Source organism: Delphinus delphis, chromosome 5 (genome assembly GCF_949987515.2).
Source record: "Delphinus delphis chromosome 5, mDelDel1.2, whole genome shotgun sequence".
Classification (NCBI taxonomy): Eukaryota; Metazoa; Chordata; class Mammalia; order Artiodactyla; family Delphinidae; genus Delphinus; species Delphinus delphis.
The window spans coordinates 30781610-30796314 of NC_082687.1; the positions used below are offsets into that span (position 1 = coordinate 30781610).

The window sequence follows — 14705 nt, forward strand, 5'->3', positions numbered from 1 at the left end:
ACTCTTCAGATCTCTGCTTCTAAGCTAAAATATATTTTTTTATTTTATTTTAAAATATATTTAGTTTGTTATTTCTGACCTGAAAGCCATGCTATGAAATACCTTTCTTAGTGATATTTGGAATATTTCAATAACAAAATTCTATTGGATGTGGTTCAAATATAACGGATCATGTATTGAATTATACTCTGATAGGTTACATTATAATGAAGTAGTAGGATACAGATTATACACACATAGAATAGGAAAAGAAAGGCTCTAGAAATAATTTGTTGACTTCTCCAGGGAGAGGTTTATCATACCTAAGAGCTCCCAGCCTCCACCCGCCCCGGTGGAGATTAGTCCCTATCATAGGTAGTCAATCAATTAATATTTAATTGATTTAATTAATGATTATGTTTAATGTATTACAGATACATTGAGGAAATGCTGGGGAAAAGAGGCAGAGACTGGCTTTATTTTTAACATCTTTTCCTAAAGCTATATTGCTGAAGTCGTTGTAGCCATCACTGTAATCTCCTCCTTCCTCAGGTGTTTTAGGAATGAATAGCCACACTTATGGATTTTGGATGTTATGTCCACTCATGGCCCCCTGCCTGCCTCTGGCAGTGGGGTCAATGCAGTGAGTGCCTGCAGGTCGAGAAGCAGAAGGAGCCAGGCAGGAGGGAGCCTCAGTCATCAACTGCAGACTCTTTTCAGACTTGGAATCATTGAATGTTTTCTGTCCTGAATTTGACTGAAACAGTGGGGCCGCTCCCTGAGAACCAGGGTGACTGTCTTCCCTCTGTTCCTGAATGTTCCTTGTGCTCTGTATCCTTGGAGGGAAGGAGATGCATGGGAAGAGCCCATCCAGCTGCCGCCCTTGACAGCACTTGGGTGGACATGCCTCCTGCCTGTCTGTTAGCTTGTCTTTCTCCGGCAGCAGCAGGAAGGGTCTTAGCCTGTGTTCCCCTGTTTCATGCAATCCAGCCTCATCTTTCCTTCCCTGCTGCTGCTTTCAGTGGGCAGAGGACCCCTGGTCTCCTTGTTTCCTGCTCTCTGGGTGGAGCCGCTGGGGCTGAGAGCTCACAGAGGACCCAGAGGAACCCTAGCTTGTCTAGTTTTCTCCTCTACACCAAAGGACTAGCCAAGGAAGGGTGGCTTCTAACTTGGAGAGGGTGCTACAGTCACCTGATCCCACTGGCTGACACCTCCCTGGGCGACAGAAGGTAGGACCCATCTGTTTGTCCCAGTGTGACTAGATATCACACACACACATGCACACACACACACACACACACACACCCAATTAGCAGGTGGGAAATATATTTTTCAGGACAGACAATAAACCTGCCATTACAGCGAGGATTCTGGTGCTAATTTAGATGCAAATGGAATTGCCCAACTGGAGCTGATTACAGAAAGGTCAAGATGTCTATATGCTCAGTTTCCCTCCTGCGCTGTGCATTAAGTGGGCATGACGGCTGGGCTTGGTTCTAGCCTTCACTTTTGAGAGAGTTTTGACTTTGTAGAAGTGGAATGTGACGCACAGTGTCAACTCCTCCCTTCCCACTCACCCCCTTTTTTCAAAGAAAACAAAACCTCTATTTTGTCCATTTCTGGCAAACTTGAAATTTTCATTAAAAAATAAAAATGCACTGTTGGAGCTCTTAGGCTTGAATAAAAAGGAGTAGACTGACTGTAAATTCTGTTCAGAGAACCGATCTCAACTGTACATGCACTTCACCCAGATTCAGGCCATGCTGGGTGATGGCCTGGAGTAGAAGGAACTGGTGGGGAAAGGATGGCAGAAAGGACTGTGAATTTGTTGGGTTACTGCAGTACTACTTCAGTGGTTTTCAGATAGTTTTGACTGTAACTCATGGCCAGAAATTTATTTTATACATTTGCGTGTGTGTGTATTTTTTTATTGAACATGTAAGAAGTCACATACATAATATATTGTATTACATATAGTTTGAAGAAAATATGTATACCAAAGTTTCACAAAACAGTAGTTACTCATGCTACGTGCAGTGTACTCTAATATTTTCCATTTGAATCTGGTCTAAACCATGAGTGGACCAATACATTGATTTTACTACCCACTTTTAGGTCTCAAACTGTTGTTTGAAAAACACCAGTTTAAGGGATTGGTAAAGGGCACTTGGCATGAAGGAGGGCTCAGGTAAGAGCTGGTGGAGGTGGAGAAGGTGGCCAGGAAAGAGATTTCAAAGAATAGACTAAACTGGACTGGAGAGCAGTAAAATTAAGTACCTGAGTCAGAGCTCCATTCTAGACCTTGGGCTGACAAGGAAGCATGTGAAAGTGCCTAAACAGATATCCTGTTTGGGTTCATGGTTGTACCTCTCTTGTCAAGGATAATTATTTGTTTGTGGGAACCGAGTTTTCCTTAGGTCATTGCCGCCATTGCGGTCTGCCTTTAAGAAGAAAGAACGTTCCTAAGCTTTAGCATTCTTAAGCTTTATTATTGCATATTATGTGGTAGAACCTCATTTACCGTTTCTAGTAGAATTTCTATGTAAATTCATAGCTACCTGCAGTTCTTTATAGAACAGGTCAATAAATACTGACAGTCAGCCATAAGGCAGAAGGTCCTCCTTACATCAACAGCCAATTGTCCTTCCTAATTGGACCACGAGGAGGAGGTTGCTCTCCCGTTTTGCTGGTACTTGCTCTTTGGGGCGTCAGGGGAACCTGAGTTTTACAGTCTTCCCAGCAGAGCCGCCTTCCCATGGTGGTTCATCGTTAGCTTTCAAGTGATCACACTTAGGCTCTAGTCTCTTTCTCACTAAGGAGGTTACCTATTTGGAGGATTAGAGGAAGTTTCTGAGAAGTAAGGTAATGGGGCAGGAGAAGATTTTCTGGGATAAAAGGCTTCTAAGGGCTCTGAGAATATGGAGGAGGGAAGAGATGGATAGAGAATGGAACCAGATTTTCTTGGTTGGGGTATTAGTTTAAGATGAGTGTGACCTCAATTTATAAAGACTTTGCAACTTGATGCTTAATAGAATTGGGCTTTTAATATTTATAGCCTGTTATGTAAATGCCGCCCCCCCAAGTGCTTTCTTAAATCCTCTTAGCTTATAAATGACAGCTTGGATTTCTTAAAAGAAAAAAATCTTTTCATTTATCCAGCTTAAGAGTAGTAAACAATAGATGCTTAATTCCCTTCTTTCATGCCTGGCCCTGAAGACTGAGATTTAGATTCTAAAGAGTTTATTGCTGTGCTTTTGAGCTTATTACGGTCATGCGTAACTTAAGGGGGGAAAAACTCATGCCGCATTACTGATGCAGAGGCAGCTCCTGGAATTCTGTGTGACGTGTCAGCTTAGCAGCACTCCATAGGTAAGTTGAAAAAACAGTATTGCAGGAACTACATGTAAGGCCCCTTTGGAATGATTAGTGCTAGTTTTTTTCTAGTGATCAAGATTGTTAGGGAATTAGATTTTTGCCTAAAGGCTTTCCCCCTTAGCTATACTGGTGACATCAGTTATTCTATAGGTCTTTATAAAGAAATATCCCCACTCACTGGGGCCTTCAGATCTCATGCAGAGAAGAGGGAGGAATTAAAAACTTAAGCTCAACTCTGACAGATGTAAATTGCTAGGTCCTTGGGGATTGTCATTTGTTCAGGAAACGCTTATTAAGTACCTTCTATGCGCTAGGCTCTTTGCATTGTGCTGGAGTAATAAAGAAAAAGTCACAGCTTGCGTCCCAGGACAGTATTACAAGTGCCGTGAGCCTGGGACTAGCGAACATGGGAAAACACAAGATAGGAGCAGTTTGTTTCAGAAGCAGGGCAGCCCACGTGAAGCACTCTTCTCGAGGTAATTTATCTGCCATGCGGTTGATGCTTACCTATTTGCTTTGCTATATTTGGGCCACGGAGAGCCCTTTACCGTTGGCCAGATGACACAGGGATGTGTTGAGTGTTCGAGGGCTCACAGGATTGGCTCTGAGCTGGGGAGCGAAGGGCTCGACGCAGTGCTCGGGCCGCTCACGGTACTGCCGGGTGAGCTGTCCATAGATTCTGAGAGTGGATTCAGATGTCCTATAGGGGCCGTGCTTAGAATAAAGAAAACAGACAGAAGTGGTTTGGTAATATCTTATCTATTTGAACGCATCTATCTAGAACATCCCTAAGAACCAAGAAATTCGTAAAAGTAATTTAAGCCTTTTTGCACAGATGCATCCACACAAGGCCTATCTACACTTATATAGCAGGTCTGGAGATGTGGTTTCTAAACCGATTTGTGGATTTTGAAGGCAGAAAAGGAGAAGAGGAATGGATTTTTAAAGGAATGGCCCAGTAACAGTATGATAAAGTGACAGTTAATGCTTTTAAAGGGAGGAAGAAAGAAGATGGAATACTGGAAAAGAAAAGATGTAATCACTCAAAAATTATCACCATCTGTTTCATTTAGCATCAGGTGCAGTAGACTCATGGCAGGGGAGATTTCTAAGCTTTCTAGGGTGTAAGGTTGGAATCTGAAATTTTGAACTGTTTCCCTGGTGATTTTCACGTACCCCTGTTTGAGTCTTTCTATATTACAGATGGCAAGGCAATTGATGACCCCTATGCTGCTTTTAGGAGGACGAAGAAACGTATATTAGCTCTTAAAATATTCCCAATAAACATGTATAAAATTAAAATTTTGATGCTTTAAGGATCAAATCCTCAGCTCCTTGAAAAACTTGACTGTTCAGAGGGTTCTGTTTCCTGAAAGATCAATGTTTTACTACGTGGGAAAATCACACCACATAGAAAATAGTAATCTGTATTATTAAAAAAAGTCACAGTTACTTCATAAGCAGTAAACTCTTATAGCACTTTATAAATAATACTTATATATATATATTATTCAGTTATAAAAATTTGGCTTACAACTTTCCAGAAACATATCTGAACATCTTGTGTTCAGCAGCATTTTGTGTCTGGACCTCTCATTTGCTATTTATTATATTATTATTTTGTTTGCTAGAGCATATATATAACCCAACTTCCTAGACAGAAAATATGTTCTTATGTTCCTAGCTCCTGTACATAGCAGGTCCCAATAAAGGTTTATTGAATGACTAATAATGAAACAAGTTGTACTGAGCTTTATAATTAATCCCTTACTGACCATGGAAATACTTTCTGTTATCTTTTTTTCTCCTTTGTGATTACCCTCTAAAATCTTGATGGTGTTCGAACTGCATCTGGTAATTAGAGTCGTTGGAACACTTGAATTGCTTCTTTCTGCCTTTGCTTTTCCCTTACTGAATTAAAGGGCGGAAGCAGCATGAGGTTTTATGGAATGTGAATAGGTTATGGGCTTCAGATGAAGCTCTGAAGTGTGTTCTTGTGGCAGGCGTGTTCTTGTCTTGATGGATTCACTGCGGTGAGGCTGGGGGCCATTGAGGAGGCATGTATCAGAGCATTGAGGGGATGCTCACCTGTGCTCACTCTGTCATTGGTCCCAGGTGACTGTGGAGGAGGTCATGACCACAACTGCATATCTGGACCTTTTTCTGCGTAGCATCTCTGAGCCAGCACTACTTGAGATCTTCCTCCGTTTTATCCTGTTGCACCAGCATGAGAACGTCCACATCCTAGATACTCTCACGAGCCGAATCAACACCCCATTTCGGGTAAGGAAGGCCCCAGAGGAAGGGAATTTATAGCTCAAGAGAGATTTCAGGAGAGTTTGTTTTTGGAATAAAATTATGAATATTCTGTTTTCTTGCAGCCATTACTTTTCTATTTGGGAAGAGATGAACTAGATAATTTGTTTTGCTATCAGGAGCCCTTCTGTCAGGGAGGTGGGAGTTACTGCCTTTCATAGGACAATTTTTCTCAATTTGTCTGGGTTGGCACTTTCTTCTGTAGAACCAGCAGAATGTGCTTCTGAGGAGACAAGGCACAGGGGAACATATGGGCTTAATTAAGTTCAGGTAAAGCCAGGGAACCAAAGTGTATCAAGTCTGGGTATTTAGAGATCATATTTCTGTCCATAAGTGTTTTGAAATGCACATCTGGGCAGTTGTGAATTTAGGTAGTCATTCTTTAGTTTGGTGCTCTGATTAACTTTGAAAATCCTCTTATACCATTAATGTAATCCTTTGCAACCCTCTCTCCAAAGGCTGTCTATTTAAGTGCAATTATTGTTTTAAAAGCAAAGGTATATTTGAAGAAAATGAACACACTAATTTGTAAAGATACATGCATTCTAATGTTCATAGCAGCATTATTTACAATAGCGAGGATATGGAAGCAACCTAAGTGTCCATCAACAGATGAATGGATAAAGGTGTGGTATAAATATACAATGGAATATTACTCAGCCATAGAAAAAATGAAATTCTGCTATTTGCAACAGCATGGGTGGAACTAGAGGGCATTATACTGAGTGAAATAAGTCAGACAGAGAAGGACAAATATTGTGTGTTATTACTTACATGTGGAATCTAAGAAATAAAACAAATGAATGAATTTAACAAAACAGAAACAGATGTAGAGGACAAGCTGGTGGTTACCAGTGGGGAGAGGAAAGGGGAGGGGCAAGATAGAGGTAGGAGATTAAGAGGTACAAACTACTATTTATGAAATAAATAAGCTACAAGGATACATTGTACAGCACAGGGAATATAGCCAATATTTTATAACTTTAAATGGAGTATAATCTATAAAAATATTGAATCACTATGTTGTACACTTGAAACTAATATAATATTGTAAATCAACTATACTTCAGAAAAAAGCTTCATTAAAAATGCAAAAAAGGTAAAGGAATAATTAACAGTGTTATTGTTTGTAACATATGTAGATGTAATGTGTATAACAGTAATAGCACAAAGGGAGGTAAGAAGGAATAGAGCTATATAAGAGTAACATTTCTGTATTTCACTAAAATTAATTTAGTATAAATCTGAAGTAGAGTCTGATAAATTAAGATGTATATGGTAAGGTCTAGAGCAACCACTAGTAACTCAAAAAAATAGTAAAAAAATCATTAAAGGAATTAAAATGTTACTATGGGGGAAATATTCACTTAATGTAAAAGAAGACAGTAAAATAGGAATAGAGGAACAAAAAGACATCAGACATATAGAAAATAAAAAGTAAAAGGGCAGATATAAATCCAACTATAATGATAATATTAAATGTGAATAGATTAAAAATTCAGTCAAAATGCAGAGATTGTCAGACTAGATAAAAAACAAGATCCAACTATTTGCTGCCAACTGGAGATACATTTTAGATTCAAAGATAACAGTAGATTGGAAGTTAACGGATAGAAAAAATAGGTTACACAAACAGCAAACAAAACAAAGCTGGAGTGGCTATACTAATAAGCCACAGATTAGACTTTAAAACAAGAAATGTTACTAGAGAGAAAGAGGGACATTTTATAATGATAAAGGGTCAATCCCTTGGAAAGATACAACAATTATAAATATATATGCATCTAAAAACAGAGTCCCAAAATTTATGAAGCAAAAACTGGTGGAATTTAAGGGAGAAATAGAAGATACAACAATAGTTGTGGGATATTTCAACACCTTACTTTTTTATAATAGAACAAGTAGGCAGAAGATGAATAAGGAAATAGGAGACTTGAACAATGCTGTAAACCAACTAGACCTAGCGCAGTCATCTATAGAACACTCCACCCAACAGCAGCAGAATGTACATTCTCTTCAAGTGCACATGGAATGAACACTGTCCAAGATGGACCATGTGATAATCACTTTCAATGAATTTAAAGCGATTGAAATTATACCAGGTATGTTCCCTGGCCACAATGGATTGAAATTACAATTTATTGACAGAAAGAAAATTCACAAATATGTGGAAATTAAACAGTACTCCTAAGTAACCAGTGGGTCAAAGAAGAAATCACAAGGGAAATGGGAGTGTACTTTGAGATAAATGAGAATGAAGATACAACATACCAAAACTTACGGGATGCAGTATAACACTGCCAAGAAGGAAATATATAGCTATAAACACCTACGTTAAAAAAGAAGAAAAATCTCAAATCAGTAACCTAACCTTCTACTTTAAGACACTGGAAAAAGAAGAGCAAACTCAAACCAAGCAGGAGGAAGGAAATAATAAGGATTAGAGCAGAAATTAAGGAAATGAAGACTAGAAAAACAACAAAATCAATAGAAAATCACCAAAAGCAAAAGTTGGTTCTTTGACCCTCTTACACTGTTGATGGGAATGTAAATTGGTGCAGCCACTGTGGAAAATACTGTGGAGGTTTCTCAAGAAAACTAAAGATAGAACTATCATATGATCCAGCAATTCTACTCCTGAGTATATATTCGAAAAAAACAGAAACACTAATTCGAAAAGATACATGCACTCCAATGTTCATAGCGGCATTATTTACATTTGCCAAGGTATGGAAGCAACCTAAGTATCCACCGACAGATGAATGTTTAAAGAAGATGTGGTATATATATATTCAATGGAATACTAGTCAGCCATAAAAAGGGATGAAATTTTGCCATTTGCAAAATTTGGATGGACTTAGAGGGCATTATGCTAAGTGAAATAAGTCAGACAGAGAAAGACAAATACTGTCTTAATATTACTTATATGGGGAATCTAGAAAATACAACAAACTAGTGAATAAAACAAAAAAGAAGCAGACTCACAGATATAGAGAACAAACGTGGTTACCAGTGGGGAGAGGGAAGGAAGGAAGGGCAATATAGGGGTAGGGGGGAAAAGGGATATTATGGGATTATATGGAATCAATGTGTGTGAAACTTTTGAAAATTATAAAGTACTGTAGAATTTAAAGAATCTTTCATTCAATAAAAACAAACCAAAAAACCTCATAAAAAAGTTGGTTCTTTGAAAAAGTTGACAAAATTGACAAACTTTTAGACTACTAAGAAAAAAAGTGAGAAGAGTCAAATTAGTAAAATCTAGAATGAAAGAGGGGGTATTACTGTTTGTTGACCTTATAGAACTAAAAAGGATTATATCCATTGTACCCATGGGAAGACTTGGACCAGACATAGAGAACTACTATTGCAGCCTCTGCCCAGTGGAATGATGCCTTGTCAGAGTTTATAATGAGATACACTATTCATACAGAGCAAAACTGTATAAAGCCTAAATATACAGTTTAATTGTAAAGAAAACACCATGTCATCATCATTCAGGGGAGAATGAAACATTGCCAACACCTCATAAGCCCCTCGGTAGCCCTCTCTGATTACAACCCTCTCCCTCTCCTGCAGAAATAACCATGATTCTGATTTTTGTAATAAATATGCCTTCTCTTTTCTTCATAGTTAATGACATCTGTATGCATTGATAAAAAATGTAGTTAATAAATAAATAAATAGGATTATAAGGGAATACTGTGAACAACTGCATGCCAAAATATTGGATACATTAGGTGAAACAGGCAAATTCTAGAAAGACACAAACTTCTTTTTTTTTTTCATAGTTACTAAAATTTTACTCTTTTTTTTACATCTTTATTGGAGTATAATTGCTTTACTATGGTGTGTTAGTTTCCGCTTTACAACAAAGTGTATCAGTTATACATATACATATGTTCCCATATCTCTTCCCTCTTGTGTCTCCCTCCCTCCCACCCTCCCCATCCCACCCCTCCAGGCGGTCACAAAGCACTGAGCTGATCTCCCTGTGCTATGCGGCTGCTTCCCACTAGCTATCTACCTTACGTTTGGTAGTGTATATATGTCCATGCCTCTCTCTCACTTTGTCACAGCTTACCCTTCCCCCTCCCCATATCCTCAAGTCCATTCTCTAGTAGGTCTGTGTCTTTATTCCTGCGAAAGACACAAACTTCTGAAACTGATTCAAGAAGAAATCTAAAATCTGTAAAAAAGTAAAAACTTTTGTGTTTCAAAGGACACCATTAAGAAATTGAAAAAACAGCTGACAAAAATAAGAAGAAATCTTTGCAAATCATGTGTCTGAAAAGATACTTGTATGTAGAATAATGAACTCCCTGGACTCAGTAATAAAAAGACAGATACAGGGTGCTGAGCACCCTTGACAGTGATTTGCCCAGGTTACTATGGCAACATATAGAGAGGACTCGGACTGGGGAAAGCGGGTGTTGAGTGGTAATCCTGGGAGAAAGAGAAGAAAGATTTCCTAGGAGAGGTGATGCCTACAGTCAGTCTTTGAGAATAAGTAGGGTTATCCTGCAGAGGAGACAGAGGAAGACATTCCAGGCAGAGAAACAGCATGTGCAAAGGCGTGGAAGGAACGGAATGAAGTATTTGCTTCTTCCTAACTGTAAGGTGTGACCTGTCCTGAGCACAAGAGATGTTTTGGGGCACGCCAAGTACAGCTCTTTCTCTACAACACCGTTACGGATTTCATTGACCAGCTTGTAAACCTGTCCTGCCTAGAACACAGGCTCGCCCTTATTCTCCTGTACAAAGAATGAGAGCCTAAATTACTTAAGTGGCCTGGTGGAGCAGCAAAAGCTTACTCCCAAAAGGCATGGTGATTTTATAATGCACCTTTGGGAACCTTCTCTGTTGGACAGTTTATCTTTCCTTTTTGGAAATCAGAGACTGCAAGAAATCTTGTTTTTTAATGAACATCCTAGGAAAGTATATCGTCATCCCTCAGCACTATGGGAAGTGGAACCCGGGAGAATGTTTGCCCAAAGCCAAGAGATAAGGCAAGAAGAGCTGAGGCTTAGGGCTGAGGACTCTGGAGAGAGAGAGATGGCTGGGGTATATGCAATTTTCTGTTAGCCCTGTCTTGCAAATAACCAGTGTCGTATTTGAAAATAACTAGGAAAACAAATGACATAAGTAGGAGATGGTGTGTGTGTGTGTGTGTGTGTGTGTGTGTGTGTGTGTGTGTGTGTGTGTGTGTGTGTGTGTGTATTGGGGAGTTGTAGGGAACATATTTATCTGGATCTTTACAAGTTGGAAATATGAGCACAGGCATTTTATTAGGAGGGTAATTCTACATTTTTCTTAATCAAAACTGCTAAAAAAAAAAAAGGTCATTTTATTTTGTAATTCTGATTTATTTACCATCTGTGTGAAGTAGAGCTGTCCTTCCAATATCTGAAAGAGATATTTTTCTTGCTTCCCAGCTTTGTGTGGTGTCCCTGGCATTATTTAGAACTCTCATCGGTTTACATTGTGAAGATGTGATGTTACAACTAATTCTAAGGTGAGTTGCCATCTTTTGTTCCCTTTAAAGGAAAGCTCTACACTATCGCTATTACATTTTTCTTTGGTAATGTAAGTGAAGTAAGGGCCATGCTTCTGAGAAAGAAAATCATCGAGCAAATCAATTTAATTTCTGCATTATTTCCCAAGGTTAATTTTCGTTTTACTGTTAACAGTTTTTAGGGGGCCAAATGCGTTATATTATACATGTGCTCCTGGAAAGAATACGTAGAATGTTTGGAAACTTTCAGAAGTATTATGAACGCTCTTCTCGTCCGTAGCTGCATGTCTTTCTCCTGAAGTACATTTTTAGGGGACTCGTTTTTGAAAACAGCTTTTCTAAATATTAAATGCTGTTGATGTATAATTTCTATGACCCTTGCTTTAGAAATGGTACAGTGCTCACTGTCTGACCTGTGAGTATGTTTCAATTAAATTCAGTAAATATTTAATGAGTACTTTCTGTGTACAATTCAGAAGGGAATAAGGCATGGAGGGGACGAACTGAAAAGGACATACATGTATACAAGGCAGAAAAGGTATGTCCTTCAGACGTCCAGGTGGGAAAGGTTTCATGAAGGGACTGGTATCTGAAGACAGGCCTCAGAGTCTAAGTGCTGTTAAGACGACATTAGTTTGGTCGTTTGGCAGGAAACTCAGGAACACCCAATCCTGCCTTGCCCCTGCCTCTGCTTCTCAGGGTCCCTGAGAGAAACATCTCCTTTTGTGAAGGAAAAGAGTTGGTGAGGGCTTGTGCTCCCTCACTCCCCTCTGGTGGTGTGGAAGCAAAAAGGAAAGAGCCAACCAGGTCCTTGGACACGCCCTCCACCTCCTCATTCCTTAGACCCTGTTTTTGACCGAGGCTCCTCGGGCAGAAGAAGGGCAGAAGGAGCTGAGAGCAGCGCAAGAGGGAGGAGACCTGGGCTGCCCCAGGTCCCCACTGGGGTTTTAGACATGACGTGAGCAGAATTACTGAGGAGTTGGCATCCCAAGTGGATGTCCAGCATTCCCACAGAAGTGACTGTGGAAAAGTAAGGGGGTGGTGACATGCGATCTTGGGAACAGCGGCAGAGACATCCCCCAGGATCTCGTGAGAAACACACGTTCTTGGCCATCTTCCAGATGTGCTGAATCAGAAACTGTGGTGGTGGGTGGGGCCCGGCAGGCTGTGCTTTAAACAAACTCTCCAGCGGATTCTGATGCGAGGCTAAGTTTGAGAACCACTGGAAGGCTGCAGTGTAGACGTGGTGTCCTGCAAAAGGGAGCGATGCAGATACCACAGGGGGCTGGTGGGTGGAACGACGGTGGCCTTACGGAGTCACTCTTTTATGGGAGAGTATCACCTATTAATTTTTTTAGTTTAAAGAGAGCTTTTGGACTTTTTAGGGGTTTAGATCAGGTCATCAGTAACTAATCTTAGGGCATTAGCAAAGAATAAATCCGCTCATAAAGAAACACCCTGGGGAGACCGGGAGAGCATTAGCTATCTGTCCTAAAAGGATTACATTTGCTTCCCATCAAGTCTCTACTGATGTGACAGTGCATTAGCAGGCCTGAATGAAATCCATCAGAGCAACTCATTATAGCCTTTTTTACTGCCCAAAACCAGACTTTGCCTCCAACAAGCGTAAATCCTGATTATATTTAAATGTTAGATTCTTGAATGCTGCTTCTTTGATGGCATGGAAAGCAGCTGTCTTTTGCAGTGGACCTGGAAGCCTGGCCCGGCGTCCCAGCTCTGGGTCACCAGGGGAGGCTGAGCCCAGGGGGCAGACACTTCTGTTCAGTGGCCTTTGTCTACTCGTAGGGCGGTACTTGTTGTAAAAACTGTCCTCAGAAGTTGTACTGGTCAAAGCATCTTTTGAGACCCAGACCTGTGCCTTATGGAGGTGAAGAAATCAGCTCGTGATTGAAATACTTAGGCATCCAAGTCAGGGCTATGACTTCCAGGGCGAGTAAGGACCCATCATTTCCCAGGAAAGCACCTGAAGGGCATGTGGTCGCAGGTTCTGAACGGAGTCATGGAAAGACTGCTGGGCGGAACCATGGGTCCAGCGCTCTGAGCCTGAGTTTCTTCTCTGTTTCCTTAATGAGAATGATGGTGAGACCATAATAATAGTAATTGTCCTTTATTTAATACTTCATGTATTTCTAATTCTGTCGCACTGCCTGGGGGAATCTGAGAAGAGCAATTGGGGGTGGGGCAGATGCAGAGGTCAAAGGTCAGCACGCGGTAGACACGCAGGAAGCCTCTGCTTCCTGGTCTCTGTCCCCTGAACTGCTGATTGCCCCGCACATTTAACAAGTGTTTTCAATTGTAGTAAAATATGCAGAACCTACAATTTACCATCTTAACCGTACAGTTCAGTGGTATTAAATGCGTTCACAATATTGTACAACCGTTGCCACCATCCATCTCCAGAACTGCTCTCACCTTGTAAAACAAACCCTCTGCACGCCTTAAACCCTAACTCCCCGTTTCTCCCCTCCCCCAGCCCCTGGCAGCCACCATCCTACTTTCTGTCTGTGAATTTGACTGTTCTAGGTATCTCATGTAAGTTGCCTCATACAGTGTTTGTCTTTTTGCGCCTGACTTATTTCACTTAGCACAGTGCCTGCAAGGTTCATTCATATTGCAGCAGGTCTCAGAATCCCCTTCCTTTTTAAGGCTGAATAATGATACATTATTTATACTCCATTTTGTTTACCCATTTATCTGCCGATGGACACTTTGAAACATTTATTTATTTATTTGGCTGTGCCAGATTTTAGTTGTGGCATGTGGAATCGTCCTTGTGGCATGCGGGATCTTTAGTTGCAGCATATGTGATCTAGTTCCCTGACCAGGGATCGAACCTAGGCCCCCTGCATTGGGAGCATGGAATCTTAGCCACTGGACACTTGGATTGCTTACCATTTTGGCTGTTGTGAATAACACTGCTATGAACATGAGGGTACAAATATCTCTCTTCAAGACCCTGCTTTCACTTCTTTTGTGTATATCCAGAAGTGGAATTGCTGGATCATATGGTTATTCTGTTTAAATTTTTTTTTCCATAACAGCTGCACATTTTACATTGCCCACCAACAGTGCACAGGGTTCCAGTTTCTCCACATCCTCTCCAGTACTTGTTACTTTCTGTTAAAATAAAAGTGGCATTTTGATAAGCAAAAATGACAGGAAGATCTGAAGACCACCTGGGGTTTTTAGAAGTAAAAACTGTAATTATTAAAATGAAAAACTGAGTGTTTGGTATAAATAGCATTTAAGATACAGATTAAGAGAGAATTAATGAACTAGAAGAAAGATTGAAGAAGTTACTACTAAATTTGCAGCAGAAAGACATAATGAGATTTAAAAATATGAGAACAAGGCTATGAACAATGGTGGCTGGAGTGATGGGGTGTAACGAATCCAGTTAGGACCCCTTGACCTATTCTGGTTTTGGAATTTGCTATCCCATAAGGTTTTGGGGAGGATCAACTGTGGTGATATCTGTGAAAATATTTTGAAACACTGT

General features: G+C 40.2%; 1 protein-coding gene across 7 annotated transcripts in view; it reads left to right on the forward strand.

Moving 5' to 3' along the window:
* FHIP1A (FHF complex subunit HOOK interacting protein 1A) overlaps positions 1 to 14705 on the forward strand; it is a 269316-nt gene that overhangs the window by 229388 nt on the left and 25223 nt on the right. For all 7 annotated transcript variants that reach the window (XM_060012143.1, XM_060012141.1, XM_069540682.1 and 4 more), the window contains 2 exons: positions 5470 to 5637; positions 11106 to 11185. In XM_060012143.1, coding sequence (XP_059868126.1) covers positions 5470 to 5637; positions 11106 to 11185 — 248 coding nt within the window. The remainder of the gene's footprint in view (positions 1 to 5469; positions 5638 to 11105; positions 11186 to 14705) is intronic.